General features: G+C 39.4%; 2 protein-coding genes across 4 annotated transcripts in view; both read left to right on the forward strand.

The window, feature by feature from the left end:
• The window catches only part of LOC104445161 (disease resistance protein RPV1), a 60,104-nt gene extending 46,164 nt beyond the window's left edge, over window positions 1-13,940 (forward strand). The window contains exons 1-5 of one of the 3 annotated variants that reach the window (XM_039299358.1): window positions 9,032-10,146; window positions 10,537-11,641; window positions 11,763-12,035; window positions 12,125-13,049; window positions 13,126-13,938. In XM_039299358.1, coding sequence (XP_039155292.1) covers window positions 9,671-10,146; window positions 10,537-11,641; window positions 11,763-12,035; window positions 12,125-13,049; window positions 13,126-13,682 — 3,336 coding nt within the window. In that variant the 5' untranslated portion in view covers window positions 9,032-9,670 and the 3' untranslated portion in view covers window positions 13,683-13,938. Of the gene's footprint in view, window positions 1-9,031; window positions 10,147-10,193; window positions 10,404-10,536; window positions 11,642-11,762; window positions 12,036-12,124; window positions 13,050-13,125 lie in introns of those variants that run through there. The other 2 variants (XM_039299360.1, XM_039299359.1) reach the window with 2 other exon arrangements.
• Window positions 13,941-18,139: 4,199 nt separating this feature from the next.
• Window positions 18,140-21,352, forward strand: LOC104430993 (disease resistance protein RPV1-like). Its single transcript, XM_039299700.1, has 6 exons — window positions 18,140-18,555; window positions 18,837-19,098; window positions 20,065-20,337; window positions 20,425-20,512; window positions 20,995-21,173; window positions 21,317-21,352. The coding sequence occupies exons 1-6, from the start codon at window positions 18,140-18,142 to the stop codon at window positions 21,350-21,352; spliced, it is 1,254 nt and encodes a 417-aa protein (XP_039155634.1).
• The last annotated feature ends 287 nt before the right edge of the window (window positions 21,353-21,639 follow it).

Below are 21,639 nucleotides of genomic sequence, written 5' to 3' on the forward strand. Positions count from 1 at the left end.
TAAAAGAATTATAAATAATATAATATAACAGACATTTTACTTAGGTTTGAATATATAAAAGAATTATAAATAATATAATATAATATATAGGGTAGGTCCAGGGTTGGACCGACAAAAAACTCTTAGGACCGGAGACTAACTCGCACAGTGTTGGTCCTGGAATTTCAGGACCAAAGACCGACCCAATCCCCTTGGGAACCGGACCAGGACTGACAGGGTTGGGCCGATCCAGGGTCGGTCCAGGGTCGACCCTAGACCGCTGCTCACCTCTACTGCTTCGCTCCTTCTCTCTCTCTCTCATGTGCAAATAAATTTATACTCCACAAAGGACAGGAAAGAACTACCAACGCTAGTGACCCTCTTTTGGATGTCACCCCATAAAGAGTATTGTTGACATCTGAATTTTGTCCATTGTTCAAGTGTCCATTTTGGGCAAAAACATAAAAGTGCAAATAATAATAATTAGAATTAGTTCCGCCCAAAATCTAATCCCCTCAGCCCATCTTTTAGTTCCCTTTGAGCCCATTTCTTTTGTTCCTTATGTTGTCCTCAATAGCCCATCTGAACTTAAAACAAGAAGGCCCAGCCCATATCCCAGGCTCCTTCTCTTTTGCCTGCTCCCCGTCCGTGAGCGACGAAGACGCGAGCAGTGACCGAGCAAGAGAGGCGTCCGTGAGTCGGTCCGTGAGAGAACAGCGAGAGAGGGAAAATAACATAAAAGATTCCTTCTCGGAGAGAGAGAGGGGAGGAGGACGCTCGACGACATGGAGAGTGCGTGCTCGACCATATAGGTGAGCAGGGGAGCTAGCTCGAATGGGAGAGAAAGGGAGAGTGCATCCCGTTTCGGAGTAGCAGAAAACCGCATCGCCGGAGTTCGCCGACGGTTTTCAGAGCTCCGGTTAACGGCCAATCCGCGAGTTGTTCTTCACAGGGTCGGTGTCGAAGGTCAGACGAGTACTGAGATTTATTCCGCGAGCGGGGGAAAAGCTCTAACCAGACGCCCTTCATCGTCGTCAATCGAGACCTCGACTCGCCAAACAAACCAGGTACAGTCTCGGTCCAAACGCTCTACTTCGTCTCTGTTTTGGCCGAGAAAGACATGCTCGGTTCGATCGATTTTCTTGAAGAGATCATGATAAAACGAAGTTTCTTTGTTGATAACCATGGTGTTTTAAGTCTGTTCGTAACGTGTGAGGCTCAGGATCTAGTTAAAATTAAGACAGAAAACCATTGAAAAATCTGCGTATTACATGTTTGAAAAAATGCCTAAAAGAGGCCGAATGTCAAGTCCCGTCTAAATTCAAGATCGATTCGTACTTGCTGTGTTTTTTGTTGAATCATATCTAATGATGGAATTTTCTCTGTGTTTCTATGTGCTATCTTTGCTTGAGTCCAACGTACATGCGTATCTCCAAGGCCGCAAAGCTTTTCGTCAGAGTATCCCCTTGCACCAGCGAAGTCAGCGTTTCCGGGACATACTAGTTAGCCCATCTCACTTCATTCTAATGTATTTTTGCTTGTTAATTTGTTGGGATGCTGCGGTGAAAAGTGTGGATTAGGTAGGATGGTTTTTGTTAAGTTTTGTGATAGATGGAGCGGGCGGCCAGAGGTGGTCAACGTCGGTCGGAATAAATGATCGGCGGTTGTAGATAGATCGGCGGTAATCTAAGTTCTGGTGATAAACTCGTCAACGATGGTATTTGTTTCGTTAAAAGAAAAAAAAAAATGGCGCGAAAGATGGGGTTGCGGGTTGAAAATGGCGTTCGGGTAAAGGATGTCTGGAGGAAGAAGGGGAAGTGCAGGCAGAAAAAGACAAAAAGACAAAAATAATTTAAAAAAAAAAAATTTAAATCCAGTTTTAATCCGAAGCGGGTCGGATACGGGTATAAGGGTCGGGTCAATGGGTCGGATCGGGTAAACAGTCCGAACCCATTCCCCGAATATATTATTAATAATAATTATAAAAAATTTAAAAATCCAAAAAGTCATTAAAAAATTATAAAAATTCGAAAAAAATTATAAAAATTCAGAAAATGATAAAAAAACTTAGGAAATAATAAAAATTTAGAAAATACGAAAATCAATAAAAATATCAGGATTTTTAGATAATCATTAAAGATTTTAAAAATCCGAAAAATATTTAAAAAAATCAATAAAAACATTTAAAATTTTGAAAAATGAGAAAATTCATAAAAATTTAGAAAATTCAGAAATTCATTAAAAAATTTAGAAAACTCAGAACATATTAAAAAATAGAAAATTATAAAAAAATTCAAAGAAAATAGAAGCCCTTAGAAATTGAAACCCATATTTGGACAAGTCTTTAGAGTTTTACAATTGGGTTCTTTAGTGGTTTGGATTTTTTTTTTTTAAGGAACAATATTAGGAAGTTTTTATCTTTTCTTTTTATTATACTCGGTTGTACTTTTTAATATATTGGATGTTATTTCTTTTGTTTTAGAATTTTCAGGACAAAACTTAAATTTTTTCAATAGGTTGTTATGGCATTAGTTAACATAACCAAGTTAGGTACTGAAAGGGCGTTAGTCTTAGGGCTAACGTAATTAAATCCATGAGTCTATAATCTTTGATTGTATAAATAATAAGAAATTCTCCTGTATCTTACTGATTTCTATCTGCCCCCAAAAAAGCTAGTGGCCACTTTTTTGTTAAAATTTACATAGGCTAAATTGATTGAAATTAAAGTCACGCATGATATGAATTTGAGAGAGCTAGAGTCAAGGAATGGTCATCGGCCTTAAGTTGATAATATTCCTAAACCTAACAATGAGTTAGGTCACGACAAGTATATACTATTTTTTCATTCAAAAATATATAGTTTAATTCACATCTTATGCAATGAGAGCAAGAGCAACACCATTGATAGAAAATGATTAATAAAACCTTAAGCAATGTACCGATTTCTATTTATATGTTGGATCATTCCATTTTACCAGCCTTCCTTATTGTTGTGATTTATATTGAGTTAACAACGTTTGAGAACAAAATCCAAAAGGATGACTACAAAATTGCCACACGAAAACCAACAAAGCGCGAAGCAATGTTGGGCAAATTCACGAGAAAAATCCTAGGGCGATCCGATTTGAAACAAGCTCAGGTCAAAATGGGCCTCTTAAGACTGAAACGATGGGCCGTTTCTCTTGCTAGCTTAATTGGAACATGAATGAAAATATGGTTTGGATTTGCTTTACATTTCATGAAAATTTTCTTCCCTACTTTTTTAATTTTTTTTTGTTCCCAGCATCATGATGATGATGATGATGATGATGATGATGATGATTTCTAAGTTCTAAACTGGCCAAAGAAATAAATCATGTGCTATTGTAGTTGATCAGTGCGGTTAATTCACATGATTTTACTTTAAAAAAAGCTAAAAGTAACTCTATTTGAGTATTTGGTAAATTCTCGAATGCAGAATTTGGTGTCAGCTAAGCCCGAAGTAAATTTTAACGCATCCCGATCATGTAAAATGCTTTGACAAAGCGTTCGTTCATATTAGTAGTCTTAACTAGTATCTTTAGGGCACTTCTACACTTTTAAACACAATTTTTTTTTTATGTTAATTGTAATAAACTCTTCATTTAAAAAAAAAAAAAGTCAAGGGATTTTATTTTCGCTTTATAAAAAATTAGTTCGCTCTTAAATTATAATGCGATGGTTTTCAAGTGGAACCCATGTTAGGAGATCCCTCGGCAAATCGACAACCGTCAAGTTCAGATTTTGGATGAACAACGGCATAGGGAAGGGAAAGAAAAATAAAAAAATCAGATAATTTCTTTTTCCATAACAGTCTCCAAGCAATAATGAACTTCATCTTAGGAACCATATGAAGAAAATGACACCCAGTCACAACTGGAAGACCCATCTGAAATTGATTGCTAGGAAATAACTTGGCCAAAAAAATCCCATCAATTAATCTATCTCTATCTACTTCTCATAGAAAAATGTCAAAAGTAGATTAATCTTGATTTCGAATCTGACGCCAGTGACAACCACGTTGATGACTCAAAGCATTCTTAGTCACGTCAGGTTTGGACCAAGGCCTTTTTCTAGACAATGACTTCTTGACAATATTTATCATTCCATAAATATCATCAAGGGGTCAAAAAATTCGAAGAAACAAGGGAAAAAGACTAACGCGAAAGAAATTGCATATATTTTCATTTTTTATATTTGCAATATATTTACTTTTTAGTATGTAATCCTCTAAGAATCAAGCTATTTGACGGTCATAGTAAATACTCTGTTGTCCCACTCTTAATAGAGCATGTCCCATATTTATTGTTTGTCTAGACTAATCTATCTTCCGTTAATTGTGAATTTAAATGAATAACAATAATTTTCATAGTCTGTCAAATAGTTCCCTCGAAGTGCTTCTAAAAGGTATCATCTATTCTATTATTCGCCTATTGCATATCAAGTTTCAGCATAGTTGGCAACTTCTTATTGCTTACATGCACTCTTAGAGGGCAACATCTCCTGAACAAAGTATATTGTCTTGAATTTGATGGCTACCGACAAAAGCATTTTGTTCTATGCAGATAATATCCAAAACTAATGATTTTAATCTTTTTTTTAACTTTAGTTTTTTTGGTGACCCAAGAACCTCGTACAGTCGGCAGACGGCGAGTAAACCTGGGGGGACACGTAAGTAGGAGGACCCACCACCCTTGACGTTCCACTTAAGACCCCAAGCGACCGTGAGGGGATTCGAACTCCTCCCCTTCGTGAGGGGGAGAGAGCCCAAACCATCGCGGCCACCAAGGCGGTGGTATGATTTTAATCTATTGGTCATAACTTTAGATATAATTTTGTAGACAAAATTACACAGACTAATGGGACGAAACTATTTCAGCTTTTCTAAGTAGGGCATTTTGGGAATAAAGTATAATTTAGGTTTTATCTGCTTTAGCATTTAAGCATCCAGTGTTCTAAAACCAAGTTACTTCTTGAAAAACATCATGTTGAATGTCCTCCTAGTGATGTTTGAAAAAATGTCCACTTAAACCATCGGGATTGGGGGCTTTGAGAGCTCGTAACTAGCGTACAGTTTTTGAAATTTCTAGTATGGTGACCTCAGCTATCAACCTTCAATCCATATCTTCCAAAACTAAAGTTGGAATATGTTCAATAATTGGTTGGAAATTCCTTTGTCTTGACGACATATATAAACTCTTAAAGTATTCCACCATCATTTGCTTTGGAGCATTAGGTTCATGTGTCCACTCCCCATCAGTATTAGCAGTATAGAGATTCTATCTTCCTACCTCCTTGAATAGTTGTTGCATGAAAAATTTTGGAGTTTTTTATCCCCCATTTCAACCAGCTAATTCTAGAATGCATGCCCCAAAAAAATTTCTTCGCTTTTCCACAGTGAGCCAATTTCATTTTTTCAATTTCGATATCTTTTCTTTACTTTGGGAAATATCTGGGCTGTTTGTTATATTTTTGATTTCCTGCTTTAGTGTCTCAATTCTCATATGAGCGCTTTGAGAATTTTTTCCTACTCCAAGATGCAAGGGTTTAGGTTGCTTTTTCACAATTTAGTTATTAAATCAGCTCCTTCTCGCTTGGGAGATAACCAAACCCCATTGACAATATTTCCATACTCCTCGTCCTCCAAGCACTATGTTTCAAATCTAAATTCTTTTGCTTTTTCTACTGGTTGTGGGAATAATCTAAGCAAGATAGGACTATGGTCTGACCAACTGCAAATAAAGCAAAGACTTTTTTTTTTTTGGTAAAGGTAAGATATATATTAAGAAAAGCCAAATGTACAAAAGATCTCGTCACCAGTAACTTGCACTCCAAATGAAGTACCAAAAGAAGTGGAAGGGTGACGAGATGCAAAAGCCGCAGAGGCGGCACAACAACAACAACAACAAGGCCAAACTAAGCACGGCTAGCTCGACCAGCTATCAAGCAGAGGCAAAAAACAAAGAGGAGGCCATCGTCTGATCTAGGACCTAAGGGTCCCCATTGAAAATAATCGGGTCTAGACTCCAACTTCTCTCGCAGCCTTACGTTTCTGAAATTGTCTTCGACGTTCCGAAGGTGATAGCCTTGTCGCGAAGACACTTTAAAGATGTGGTTTTTAATGGCCGGAATAGAGAGAGGCTGGTCTCTAAAGATGATGGCATTCCTATTTTTCCAAATGATATGACACAACGCGCCAAATGAAAAACGGGCTATGCACTTATAGAAATCTTTCCCCATCAAATAGGTAGTTGCCCACCTGAAATTCTCCCCCAACCTCGTTGCGCCGGTGGTAAATTGCATCTGGACGCCCAAAAGAAGGCAACGCTAGCCGTGACACAGCAGTCAAAAAACAAGTGGTCAAGAGAGTCAGGCACATTCTTGCAAAATGCACAGGTAGCATTTCCAATAATACCATAGGCCAAAAGGAGGTCTGGGTTGGAAGCCTACGTCCGGCCATGAGCCAAAGATTAAGTTGATATCGAGGCACTATGGCGTTGTCCCATACAAAGGAGTACCAGTGGACCCGCGTCCTCTTCTTCCTGATGAAGTTCCACGCCAATGCCATAGTGAATTGGCCCGAAGAGCTTCCTCGCCAACAGCAACGATCCGGGTCATTCGTCAGGGTCGGAAGAGGTTGCCCCCACGATTGAAGCACCAATCTAAGAGCTTGGCCAGCATCTGAGAAGAGGTCAGCAACACAAGCTTGTCTAGAGAGCCCTGAACTATAGATAAGAGAGTTTGAAAAGAACAGGTTCAAGGGCCCTCTAGGATGCCAGTTGTCAAACAACAGAGAGGTTGTTTGGCCATCGCCAATTTTCCAGACGAAGGCCATCCTGAAATTCCTTCTTAGGGTCAACAAGCTCTTCCAGCCCGGGAGCCGAAGTTGGCTTCCTAGCAACCCAAAAATTCTTGTTTTTTAAGAACGTGGAATGGACCCATCTACACCAAAGCGCTTCCTTGTCGGAGAACAAGATCCAAATATGCTTTAGCATGGAGGCTTTATTGCAATCTTGGAGCCTCCTAACACCTAGCCCTCCTTCATCCTTTGGAAGGCAAACGTCATCCCAGGCTACCTTCGTACCACCCCTGCCTAGGTCCGGACCTTTCCATAGGAATTGTCTAAATATTTTCTCTATCTGTTCTATCACAGCTGAAGGTAAGACAAAGACACTAGCCCAAGAGGCTTGTATAGCATGAAGAATCGACGGCCGATAAGCTGAAGCCGACCAGCAATAGAGAGGAAACGGTGAGTCCAAGACTGAACCCTTGCAGTGATGCGATTGACCAGGGTACAACGGTCTGCTTTATTGATTCTCGAAGTGATAATGGGAACCCCCAAGTACCGAACTGGCAGGCTTCCTTCTCGAAAGCCCAACTCCAATAGAATATTATTCCTTAGGGAAGGATTGCCACCCGCCAAGAAGATTTCACTCTTGCATGAGTTAGGACGAAGGCCACTCCAGGAGGAAAATATGTTTAGAGCTTCCTTAAGGAGAGTTACCGAAGGAAGGTGCGCCTCACAAAAAAGGAAGACATCATCTGCAAAGAAGAGATGTGAAAGACCCACTGCCTTGCACCTCCAAAAGAATTTGAAATTAGGCCTCGAGGATTGCTTAAGAATGATCCCTGAGAGCACTTCCATGACCATAGTGAAAAGGTAAGGAGAGATGGGATCCCCTTGGCGAAGACCTCGACCGCTCGCAAAAAACCCGTGGAGCTCTCCATTCAAGGCAATTGAGAATTTCGGAGTGCGAACACACGTCATAATTAGGCTAGTGACAGAGTGAGGAAAGCCAAAGGCCAGCATGACATTCTCAAGGAAGCTCCAATCCACCGTATCATATGCTTTCCTGAAGTCCACCTTTATCGCACATTTAGGTAGATAAGGCTGAAGGTGAAAGCTAGAGAATAGCTCCTGGGCCAGTAATATATTGTCCCTAATTCGTCTACCTTTTATAAAAGCAGTTTGAAAATGGCCTATCATGTTCTTCAAAGCTAGGGCCACCCGATTAGCTAGCACCTTTGTAATACACTTGTAGATAGTGTTACAAGAGTCTATCTAGTTTCTTTTTGACAAATTCCTCCCCTTCTTTATTATTATCCCAAGTAAAAGCACATCGCTTGCTTTCCACTTCTATAATATCACAATTGTTTAGGAAGTTTCTAAATGCTACTAGTCAATAATTTTTAGCCATCCTCCTCCTCATCTTCTCCTAAGGATAGAGTATTTCATTAAAATCCCCTACATAAATCCACGGTAGATGGTTCGGATGTTTAATACCTTCTAGCTCCTTCCATAACATTTGTCTATCGTGAAATACATTGGGTGCATGGATACAAGATATATGCATTCGTAACTTATGATCTTTTTGTTCACATATTATATCAATAAAATCTATCGATATTTTGCTTCATGGAAATTGCTATCGTGGATGCAAGTACTTCCCCTCTATGAGCGCACGTCTTGTTAATATCTTCTGACAGGGGAAGGGGAAAGGAAAGAGGAGGGGGACCACATTGGAGCCCTATTTATCATTTTATCTTTTTTTTTTTAAAATTCATTTTAATATATTTTACAAAAGTCTATGCTTGATTTGTCAACTAAAACTTAGGTGCCAATATTGACGTGTGGACAATTTTTTTTATTTTTTTTATTTTTTATTCACATGCCAACCAGACTGCCGGCCGCGATGGCGGCTTGGGCAGTGGAGAAACCAAGCCCAGGCAGAGCATAGGTTGAAGCAGGGGGCGTAAAAGAGAAAAAGATTAATTTTTTTTTTAATTTCAATGTCAATATCCATACGTCAAGATCTAACTGGATATTAATAAATAAGTGACCGCCATATGAGACGTTGACGTGGCGCTTGCAAACCGTTGAATATTTTTTCTCCCTATCGCGATGACTAGACTTAGGTCGCTTGCGATTACACTGATGCCTCAAAAGTGGACCAAGAGACACCATCCGCACGGGTGATCGCGTGGGCCGCACCCGAGATCTCGTGGCCAGATTTACAGACCCCAGCGGCAGTCTCTGTCTCTGAGTCCTTGGCCGATTCTTCATCGATCCAGCTTTTGTTTCTGAGTTCTTCTTTCTGCTTCCCTGGCTTTCTCTCTCTTTTTACTTTCTTCTTCCTCCTCCTTCATACTCCTTCAAAACGATAGTCAACGCAGAACCGCCTGGCAGCTACAATCCTAGATCTCTCTATCTTCTCGCCCTCGACACCGTCAGGGCCGGGCGATCCATCGTCGTTACGGGTCAGCTTCGTTTATTTTTGCACGTCTATGGTTTTCCGGTGATCCCGACGTCGATCTCGGCCTCTACACCCTCACCGCCGCGTGTTCCTTCCTCGTCCAGCAGCATATTTATCTGAAATCGAAAGCTGAAAACGTTTTCACCAACCAAATGGCCCTGAGAGCACTTGTTTCTTTGAAGCGAGCGAAAGCTAGAGCCAGGGCATAGGGAAGAGATCGTCGACTTCACTGCCGATCGGGGAAGGGCAACCCCCGATCAGAGGCCGCCCAGCATCTCCAAGAGTAAAGCCCACTTTGCTTCAGCCTTCAGCCCTTGATTTTCTTAGCAAGACTCTCTCTCTCTCTCTCTCTCTCTCTCTCTGTTTCGAAGCTTGGCATTCTAGAGAAGCACATATACGGTATACCATCAGCTATTCTAATGGCTGCTTCTTCGAATATGAAAAGGAATTATTACCATGTGTTCCTCAGTTTCAGAGGAACAGATGTCCGCCACGGCTTCCTCAGTCATCTCTACGCCGCTCTGGATCAGAGAGGAATATACACTTTTGTGGATAGCGAAGAGCTTAGGAAAGGAGAGGAAATATCGCCGACGCTCGTGAGGGCGATCGAGGAATCGCGCATCGCCATCATTGTCTTCTCTGAGAACTACGCCTCCTCGCCGTGGTGTTTGGAAGAGCTCTTGAAAATCATGGAGTGCAAGGAGCAAAACGACCTGATGGTGTTCCCAGTGTTTTTCAAAGTGGAACCGAGAGAAGTGAGAGGGGACAGAGAGAGTTATAAGAGAGCTATGGATAACCATGAGTCCAACTTCGGGAAGGATTCGGAGAAAGTGAAGAGATGGAAGAGGGCTCTCCTTGATGCTGGTAATTTGTCTGGGTGGCATTTCAATGACAGGTACGCACAAATGTGATGCAGTGATTTTTGATTGTTAGCTCGTGATTGTTTGTTAGATATCAAATCGTATGTATAGCTTCGAATTGCCGAAACGATCGAGTTCTTTGAATTCACGGTAGACACAAATGTTGAAAGACCAAATTTCAAGCTAGCAGAAATTTCTGTCTTAGATGAGTAGTGTGGTTCCTAGGACCCGAGTAATTAGTGTCTTCAGGCGCAGATTCTTTGTAATTTTCCTTCCGCAGACGTTGGCGCAGGTGTGTGTTATTTCTTTTCATTTTATTATTTGTTCATCTTCTTATGAAATTTTCCTTATGACGTTAGACGTTGAATTCCTGCCATGGCTTGAAATGGAAAAACATGTTTCTATTTCTTTTGAGTGCTCATCAGAGATGAAAGAGATGAAGCGGAGCTCATACAATCCATCGTCAAGGAATTATCAATTTGTCTCAGACCAAGATCCTTATCTGTCGCTAAGCATCCGGTCAGTCTAGAATCCCAAGTTCAAAAACTGATAAGTTTATCAGAGTCAGCTGGTAGTGATGTTTTGATGATAGGTCTATGGGGACCTGGCGGCATAGGGAAGACGACAATTGCTAAGGCCCTATATAATGCTATTCAGACGCAATTTCGGGGTTCTAGTTTTTTGGCGCAAGTTAGAGAAAAATCGAACCAAAGTGGTGGTCTTGTTTCTTTGCAAAAACGACTTCTATCTGATATCTTACGTCATAAAGAATTAACGGTCTACGATGTTGACGGAGGAATTAGTTTGATACAGGAAAGATTATGTTGCAAGAAGGTTCTCCTAGTTCTCGATGATGTTGATGATATGGATCAACTGAATGCCTTGGCTGGAAAATGCGATTGGTTTGGCAAAGGGAGTAGAATCATTGTTGCATCAAGAGATAGACATCTATTAACTTCTCATGACAAAAATTACGTGTATGAAGTTAAAACTTTGGAAGACAATGAAGCACAAGACCTTTTTGGTCAGCATGCCTTTACAAACATCAATAAAGTAGAAATAAGGAGGGATCTCATTGATGGAGCACTGCATTATGCTGGCGGCCTTCCATTAGCCCTGGAAGTGTTGGGCTCATTCCTACGTGGAAGAAAGGAACCTGAATGGGAAAGTACATTGCATAAACTCTCTAAAATTCCTGAATCAAAAATCAATCGAGTTCTCAAGATAAGCTTCGATGGATTGGACGAGAATGAGAGGGAGATTTTCCTTGATATTGCTTGTTTCTTTAAGGGGAAAAGTATAATAGACATCAAGGAAGTTCTTGATAGCTGTGATTTCAACACAACCATAGGAATAGAAATTCTCATCGAGAGGTCCTTGATAAAAAATGAGTGGGGTTACCTGCAAATGCATGATTTGATTCAGTCGATGGGTCAGGATATTGTTAAACAAGAATGTCGCGATGATCCTGGGAAGCGCAGCAGATTATGGCTTTTGGAAGATGTCGAGGACATTTTTTATCATAATACGGTAAAAGTTGTTTATGTTAGTTTTGCTACAGTTCAGTTTATATTATTCTAATTTGGACAGTATAGTGTAAATCTTAACTGGAAATTTTGTCTGACAAATGAATTTTTTCTGTTATGGATAGGGGACAGATGTTGTAAAGGCCATGGTATTGTGCTTGGCCCCACCAGAAGTGATAATCATCAGTCCCGATGCTTTCACAAATATGAAAAGGTTGAGAATACTCATTTTGCACGGAGGGTGTATCTCTTCACAGGCTCAAGTACATCTCCCTAACGAGCTAAGATGGCTTGAATGGTTCAATGCCCCGAATCTAGAATTTGGCTCTGGTCCAAATAAACTTGTGAGACTCGATGTTCGGGAAAGTCATATCAAACAATTGATGGGCAACTTTCAGGTAAGCACTTGCGATGATTAGCTTTTCCTTTTTCATAGCTATAAAAAATATTTGCGGAGCTTAATGACTGCACTAGTATGTTTTTGCAGAATTTTAGAAAGCTGAAGTCCATCAATCTCTATAAATGCGAGTCCTTGGTTAGTATTCCTGATCTGTCATCGGCTCCAAATATGGAGAAATTGATTCTTAATGGGTGTGAGAGTTTGGTGGAGGTTCACCCATCCGTTGGAAATCTTGTCAAGCTAGAAGTTTTGTTGCTAGAATCGTGCTCTAATGTTAGTAATTTTCCTAACACACTAAGGAATAAATCTCTTAAACTCCTTCATCTCTCTGGTTGCTCTAAACTTGAGAAGTTCCCAGATATTGACGGAAAGATGGAACATCTGGAAGAAGTTTATCTAAATAGGACAGCTATTAAAGAACTCCCTGCATCAATTCAAAATCTTGTCTCTTTGAATAAGATGTACTTAATATTTTGCAAAGACCTTGTGAGGCTTCCACTGGACATTTATAAGTTGAAAAATCTCAAGTATTTGGATCTTGACGGTTGCTCGAATTTAATCACGTTTCCAAAAAACATGGAGGATTCAATTGATCTTGATGGCCTTCTGGGATTCCGAAGACTATACTACCTAAAACTTAGGGGCTGCAATCTATCAAAAGTAGAGTTCCTTGAGAGTTCTTCCAGTTTTCCCGTATTGCAGGTCCTAGACCTTTCATATAACAAGTTTACTCATTTGCCGACATGCATCAACAAGTACTATTATTTGAGCACATTGGTTGTTAGGGGATGCAAGCTACTACAAGAGATTCCTCAGCTTCCATCAAATGTTTTTACACTATCAGCACGTTGTTGTAAATCCTTGCAAAAACTCCCAGATTTGGGCGGCCAAGCTTTTTCGGGGGGTTCGGGGGTTTACCCTTTTCGCTATCTTTCGGTTGACTTGACTTCATGTAGTGAATTATTCCGCAAAGGGGTCAATATGGATGGTGTGGCTAATTTGTCATTACTCGAGTCTCTCTCTCTCTCTCTCTCTCTCTCTCTCTCATATATAACTTAAATGCTTGATATGCGTACCATCTGTGTGACAGAAACTGCCAAAGACGATCAGTGTCGACATTACTATAATGGGAAGAGAGATGCCTAAATGGATTCTCCCCTGTGAAGAGGATTCCATATTTTTCATGGTTCCAGGGGACTTGCATGATAAGTTCAAAGGATTAGCACTCTGTGTTGTTCTTAGCCCGGAGGAAGGAAAAGTGGTTGACGTTTCATGTGATGTCAACATACTTGTTAATGGCCGAAAGTTGAAGATCCACAGTAAAAAAATTTATTTAATGGAATCTGACCATGTGTGGCTTTGCTATTCACACGGTTTTCTGTCTGTAATAAAGAACCATCTGCAAAATGATTGGAACCATTTCCAACTTTGCTTTGGAGCAGAAAAAGGAAGCATAAAGAAGTGTGGTGTCCGTTTAATGTGCGAGCAAAAGGAGGATGATCTGAGGGTGGTGTTCCCAGCACCATCGGCTGATAGAAACGAAGTGAAGTTTTTTGGGGAAGACTCAGAAGAAGACAATTCAATAGACACTGAGGAAGAAATACTCCTATTCAAACAGATGTGGAGGAAAGCTCATCACCTTTAACAAAGAAGATGAGGCGATCTTAACTACGGTGAGACAATGGGTTCCAATGTCTTTGCCTTTCCCTTTTCTGGGCCTCCGCAAGAGATTTGCAAGTGTCTGCTCCTTCAATTAGAATTCAGGATCATTATAAAACAGAGTTTTCACACCATTCTACTGACATGATTGAGGAACATTTTTTAAAATTTTGTTTGCCTCCGTTTCTTTTTGATTTGTGATGCAAAGTGCATTAACCCAAAAAATGAGAGGATGCTTGTTAAAATGGCCATGGTCTTCCAAGTTGCTCTTCCAAGTTGCTCTTAATCCAATTAATAATGCCGATACTTCATAATTCGAAATTCTGAGATAGTGAGTTTTGCTAAATCTAGTATAGTCTATATCTTTAGGAAAGTGTTGTTCAAATTGTCTCAAAGATCAAGAGGTCTATATAGGGAAATTTAGTTGATTCCCCTATTGTTACTGAGCAGCTTGCATTGGATTGGTATAAAGGGAGAGCTCTGATGAGAAAGGTTGCATTTTAGCAAAGGAGATTGACTTCAAGGATATTCATGAAAAGCAAACGGTATTTGTCAAACGCCTTCTAAAATAAGTATTTCAAAGCAATTTTTAGAATGAGAAAAAAAAAAAAAACAGAGAATGAAGGAACTTGCAGGTACATATGAAAGCACAAGCAAGTGGCACAATAGTAGGACCAGTGCCGACCTTGTGCGACCCTAGGCAATATGCCGCTGAGGTCAACCAAACCTTGGAGACACAACACCAGTGTCGCTTGACCCTAGACTACACGACATTAAATGCCAGTGTCCCATGACCTCAAGTGGCGGAATGTCGGAGCCCCACGACTAGGCAACGCAATGCTCAACCCTCGACAAGCTAAATCTGGCATCACGCAACCCTCGCAAAGCTTCTGAGAATCATGCAACCCTCGCAAAGCTTATGAGAATCATGCAACCTTCGACGAAGCTTTGCCGCTGTCCATCAACCCTCAGCCTCCTTCATGAAGCTTCCTAGCCATCACTAACGATGGCTTTCTCTCTCCTGACCAAGATTGAGGGGTAAAACATTCTTTAAGCTAGAAAAACGGTAAAACAATATCTTGTTAATCATCTAGTGGACTAATTAGATGTATACGGAATAAAGAAGTGCGCTGAACAAATGGGTCAAAGTAGAACACCTCAAAACAAAAAGCTGCAGTACAAATCCAGTAGAATTGTCCAACCTCGCTATCATACGGGAATGTCTAAACCATACCCAATCTCCACTCCTTCAACGACCGTTTTATATCACTTATAACTCTTAATACCATAAATCAATTTTACCACTGTATCATAACAATATTGTACTTTAATTACAACTGTATGTCGTAATATTATGGCTGTGTTTGGGAAAGACCCTCCCAAGGGAATTTGGGCTGGCCAAATTATAGATGTTTTGGAAGTGTTTTAGAAATCTCATTCAGCAAAAGTCAGCCTTTGCTAACCTTGAGAAGGCTGAAAACCCAAGACACTCTTGGCATGCAAGAAGGCTAGGGTTAGTAAAAAATTTCCCCAAATTATCTTCATTAACATTTTGGTTTTTCGGTTTTGCCCTCATTTATGACTTTTCATCTTCTTCTCTATTGAGATCGGCCAGTGTGGTTGTGCGTGGCTATGAGGGACCTATGATAGGCTAAAGAGGGGCCAGTGTGGTCGTGGTGACCCAAGTACCATCATTGGGGGGTGGTCGTGCGGCCCCTTGTTGGTCTCCAGGGGCCACTTGAGGTCTTGCAACCTTAGACAACGGTCGCCTGTGTCGACGAAGGGCTAGCTTTTTCTTTGTTTAATAACAAAAGTGTTTTGTAAAAATAATTTTCCCAAATACTATTTTATTTAAAGGTACTTTACAATAAAATTTTAGGTTATGATTTAACAAACATAAATTGTATTTTGGAAAACGCCTTTAATTTAAAGTCATTTACATTTTCCCTAAGGCTTTCCTCGAAAGTCCTACCAAATGTAGCCTATATGGTAGGCTTAACGACTTCGGGCCATTTAGACTTAAACAAAGGGTCACTAATGGGATGGGAAGTGAGAAAGAATGTGAACTTTAGCATTGGCCAATGAATAATTTAAACACAATCCTAGTATGAACTTAACCAATGTTCTTTGAGGAAATTACTTGACATTTTCACTTGCCAAATGAAATGGGACTTGACTCTTCAAAAGGAGAAGAAGAAAAGAAAAAAATGTCTATGATTAGATATTAAATTAAATTAAATTGCTCTCATTGGAAATTTTTTCTTCTTTAATTCTTTAAAATGCATTTATATGTGTTTTTTTTTTTTTTTTAAAGAAAAAGGACGGAATGGAAAAAACGATGGGGAGCGACAGATTCAAGAGAAGCGAATGGCGGGGGCCAGAGTGATGGGGACGTGCAGTGGGGCTCACAGAGAGATGGCTCGTTGGATAGGATCGACGGTGGTGATTTGTTTAGGGAGGGGCCGACCGAAGAGGCCAGAATTGTTTGGCAATACATGTTTTTTTTTTCTCGATCGACCATTCATATCTAAGCTTTACATAAACTCAATTTTGGTTTATATAGTCGATCTGTCCTCTACATTGAAAAACTTTACTCTTTTTCCAACTGGCATAATAAAAAAAGGGAAAACTCAATATTTTTCAATGTATCATTCTCTGTCGATAACAAACTCCTAAGTTAGATTCATTTCTATGCACAAAATGGCCCTCGTTTGTGGCATCCAATAGTAAATAATTATAAATTTGATATTTTAAAAAAATTAAAATGAGTGCACGAAGGAAAATTTAATCATTTTTTCATACTAAATGACAGAAAATATTTTCTAATTCATTTTCAGGTTTTAGGCAAAAACCAAAAATTTTGTAATTTTCCTTAAAAAAAACTTCTTCCAAGAAACAAATGGAGGCTTATTCTTTTAAAAGATTATAAAAATTGTCCACTAGATTTGTATTACATGAAAGTGTTTTAGCAATACTATTTAAAAAAAATAAGAAATAAGATTTCTTGGATTTAGTTAAACAAGTTAGGTATAGGTTGGTAATGGGTTGGGGTGGGTATAGTCAAGAATTTTGCATCACAATAAATGAGTCATAAATGGGTTATATAAGTCGATTTGGATCAAACTATTTATGACTCTACCTAAACCCAACCCGACCAACCCGTTTAACAGTTTAGTTTCCGAGGGCCACCCGAGGTCCGGAACCTCGAACAACGGCCGCTTATGTAAACAAAGGGCCAGTTATTTTTTTTATTAATAACAAAAGTCATTTATAAATATAATTTTTCTAAATATAATTTTACTCAAATGTACTTCATAGTGGACTTTTGCATTCTGAAAAATGTATTTATTTTAAATTTCTTTACATTTTCCCTAAGGCTTTCCTTAAAAGTCCTACCATATGCAACCTAAATGGTAGACTTAATGACTTCAAGCCATCAATACTTAAAGAAGGGTCGCTAATGGGATGGAAAGCGAGAAAGAGTGAACTTTAGTGCCGGCCATGAACTTGACTTAACCAATGCTCTCTGAGGAAATAACTTGACATTTCCACTTGTCAAATAAAATGGGACTCAACTCTTCGAAAGGAGAAGAAGAAAAGAATAGAAAAATATGTCTATGTTAAATATTAAATTAAATTAAATTAAATTGCTCTCATTGGAAATATGTTCTTGCTTAATTCTTTAAAATGCATTTGCATTTGTTTTTATTATGTTATTATTCTTAATCAGTGTCTTTTGGATATCTGTTAATAAAATTTATTTTTATTTATACTCAAATTTGTGTTTTATTTTTTTTTAAAGAAGGACGGAATGGAAAAGTCGGTGAGGGAGAGACTCAAGAGAAGCGCATGGTGGGGGCCAGAGTGATGGGGATATGCAGTGGGGCCCGGAGATAGAGATGGCTCGTTCGATATGATTGACAGTTGTGATTTGTTTAGGGAGGGGCCAACCGGAGAGGCCGAATCGTATGGCACATTCATGTTTTTTTTTTTTTTTTAACGACCAAAAAAAAAGTAGAAATGATATTGCAAGAAATTGCCCAGAACTGGAGTGTGGGGATATTTACTCGGAGGGAAGGAACGGGGAAGGATCATTTTTTAATGGTGGCTCTAATGGTGTGGTAGCTTCCACGGTTTTACTCACAAAGAAGACAAAAGGCTTCCACGGTTTACTCACAAAGAAGACAAAAGTCAAAAAGCAACTCTGACAAATAGATGTGGGACTCGGGCAGAATCTCCAGTCTCACCGTGATTAGTTCGTCTAGTCATTCGTTCCATTGCGTATCTCATACTCCACGTCTATACAAATACACATAAGAGCTAGATCTTGGAATCCCCGGTCAGATAGCAAATATTCTTAAAGCACATCATTCATCAGCTCTTTCAATGGCTGCTTCTTCAAAGCCGAAAATGAATCACGAAGTGCTCCTAAATTTCAGAGGCATGGATGTTCGTAACAACTTCCTTAGTCATCTCTATATAGCTTTTGACCGGAATGGAATACACAGTTTTGTGGATAGCGAAGAGCTTAGGAAAGGAAAGGAAATATCACCGGCACTCATGAGAGCAATCGAGGAATCACACGTCGCAATCATCATTTTCTCCGAGGAGCACGCTTCCTCACCATGGTGTTTGGAAGAGCTTGTGAAAATCATGGAGTGCAAGGAGCAAAAAGGCTTGAAGGTGTTGCCCGTGTTTTACAAAGTGGAACCAAGAGAAGTGAAAGTGAGGAGAAAGAGTTATGGGAGAAATATGGCTAAGCATGAGTTAAAGTTCGGGAAGGATTCAGAGAAAGTGAAGAGATGGAAGAAAACTCTCTTTGATGCTGGTAACTTGTCTGGGTGGGATATGAATAACAGGTACGCGGAAAACTTGAATAACCAAAACTTCAAGCTAGCAAATATTTTGAATCCAATTCATGAGAAATTTCGTCTTAGATAAATAGTGTGGTTCATTGCACTCGAGGCATTATTGTCCTTAGGCGCAGGCTCTTTGTAATTTTCATTGCGCAAATGTTGGCGCAAGCACGTGTTATTTCTTTTCATCTTATTATTTGCAAACCTCCTTATGAAATATCACTTATGACTTTTAGAGGTTGAAATGCTAAAGGATGTTTCTCTTTCTTTTGAGTGCTCATCAGAGATGAAGCGGAGCTTATCCAATGCATCGTCAACGAATTATCAGTTCACCTCAACCGAAGACCCCTATATGTCACTAAGTATCCTGTTGAAATAGATTCGCAAGTTCAAAAACTAATACGGTTGATACAGCAAGAGTCGGCTGATGGTGGTGTTCTAATGATAGGTCTATGGGGACCTGGAGGCATAGGGAAGACAACAATTGCTAAGGCCTTATATAATGCTATGGAGAGAAAATTTCAGGGTTGTAGTTTTTTGGAGCAAGTTAGAGAAAAATCGAACCGAAGTGATGGTCTTGTTGCTTTACAAAGGGATCTTCTATATGAGATCCTAGTTCATAAATCTTTAATGATCTATAGTGTTGGTGGAGGAATTAGTTTGATATGAGAAAGACTATGTTGCAAGAAGATTCTCCTAGTTCTTGATGATGTTGACCAGATGAATCAACCTGAATGCATTAGCTGGAGAAGGCAATTGGTTTGGAAAAGGAAGTAGAATCATTGTGACATCATGAGATAAACATTTGCTAACTTCCCATAGAATGAATTGTGTGTATGAAATTAAACCTTTAGAATACGACAAAGCACGAGAACTTTTTCATCAGCATGCCTTTCCAAATAGTAGGAAAGTTGGAATAAGAAGGGATCTCATTGATAGGGCACTTTGCGCTATGCTGACGGCCTTCCATTAGCCCTCGAAGTGTTGGGCTCATTCTTATATGGAAGGGAGGAATCTGCGTGGGATAGTACATTGCATAAACTCTCAAAAAGTCCCGACCAAACTATCAATCGAGTTCTCAAAACAAGCTTCGATGGATTGGGGGGTAGTGAGAGGGAGATTTTCCTCGATATTGCTTGTTTCTTTAAGAGGAAGAGAATAGAATACATCAAGGAAGTTCTTGATAACTGTGATTTTGACCCAATTATAGGAATAGAAATTCTCATCGAGAGGTCCCACGATAAAAAATGTGAATGGAACCTTACAAATGCATGATTTGGTTCAATTGATGGGTAAGGATATCGTTAAACATGAATGTCCCGATGATCCTAGGAAGTGTAGTAGGTTATGGCTTTTTGAAGAGGTTCAAGACATTCTACGCGAATATACGGTAAAAGTCGTTTATGTCCATTTTATTCAATCTCAGTTTTTACATCACTCTAATTCAAATAGTAAAATGTAAAACTCAATAGGAAATTTTGTCGATGATTGAATTTGCTTTGTTGTTAACAGAGAAAGAATGTGATAAAGGCCATAGTATTGGACTTGCCTACACCAAAAGAGATGACCATTAGTCCTAATGCTTTCACAAACATGAGAAGGTTGAGAATGTTTATAATGCCTAAAGTGCATATCTTTTCACGAGGTCCAATATGCCTCCCTAATGAGCTTAGCTGGCTTGAATGGGCCAATTACCCGGATCTAGAATTCAGCCCTGGTCAAAAGAAACTTGTGAGACTCCATGTCAAGAATGGTCATATCAAACAATTAGGAAGCAACTTTCAGGTAAGCCCTTGTGATGATCAGTTTTAACTTTCTAAAGCTATGAATATATTTGCGGAGCTGAATGACCGCACTAGTATGTTTTTGCAGAATTTTATAAATTTGAAGTCCATCGAGTTCTGCGATTGCAAGTTCTTGGCTATTGTTCCTGATCTTTCATCAGCTCCAAATCTGAGAGGTTATATCTTTTAAGGTGTGAAAGCTTGGTGGAGGTTCACCAATCTGCCGGATATCTTGACAAGTTAAAAATTTTGTCGATATCAAGTTGCTCTAATCTTAGGATCTTTCCAAGCACACTCAAGACAAAGTCTCTTCAAAACCTTGATCTCTCTTATTGCCATAAACTTGAGAAATACCCTGATATTCCGGAAAAGATGGAACATTTACAGCATCTTGATCTACAATGGATGGCTATTAAAGAACTCCCTACATCAATTGAAAATCTTGTTTCTGTAGAGACAATAGATTTAGGATATTGCGAAAACCTCACAAGGCTTCCATTGAGCATTCATAAGTTGAAAAATCTCAAGGCTCTCTATCTTTACAATTGCTCGAATCTTGCCGTGTTTCCAAAGAACTTGGAGAATCCAATTTATCTGGATGGCGATTTGGGATTCCCAAGTCTAAGTTGGCTAGACCTTTGTGACTGCAATTTATCAGAAGTAGAGTTCCTTGAGAATGCTTCAAGTTGTCCTACATTGACGCACCTAGATCTTTCAAATAATAAGTTTACTCATCTGCCAACATGCATCAACAAGTATGATTATGGGAAAGACTTGTTTGTTTATAGCTGCAAGGAAAGCAAAGGGGTCAGTGTGGCTGATGTGTCACCACTCAAGGTCACTCTCTCTCTCTCTCTCTCTCTCTCTCTCTCTCTCTCTCTCTCTCTCTCTCTCTCTCTCTCTCTCTCTCTCTCTCTCTCTCTCTCTCTCTCCCTCTCTTAGATTTTGAATGTTTGATACGTGTACTATATGTACGACAGGTAGTTGAGATTCTTGTAAATGGAAGAAATGCCTGAATGGATTCTCCAGTGTAAAGAGGACTCCATATCTTTTATGGTTCCCCCAGACCTACGTGACAACTTCTTAGGATTAGCACTTTGTGTTATTCTTGGCCAGAATAAAAAAACGCATGTTCGAAAATCTATTTGAGGTCAGAATATTTGTTAATGGCAAAAGAGAGTATTTCCGTTTGACATTTATTTCTCCATTGGAATCCGATCATGTGAGGCTTGTATATGTCCCAAGCGACAATAAGAGAGGAGAAGAGAAGCTTCTGCAAAACAATTGGAGCCATATCCAAGTT

The sequence above is a fragment of the Eucalyptus grandis genome, chromosome 8 (assembly GCF_016545825.1).
Source record: "Eucalyptus grandis isolate ANBG69807.140 chromosome 8, ASM1654582v1, whole genome shotgun sequence".
Classification (NCBI taxonomy): domain Eukaryota; kingdom Viridiplantae; phylum Streptophyta; class Magnoliopsida; order Myrtales; family Myrtaceae; genus Eucalyptus; species Eucalyptus grandis.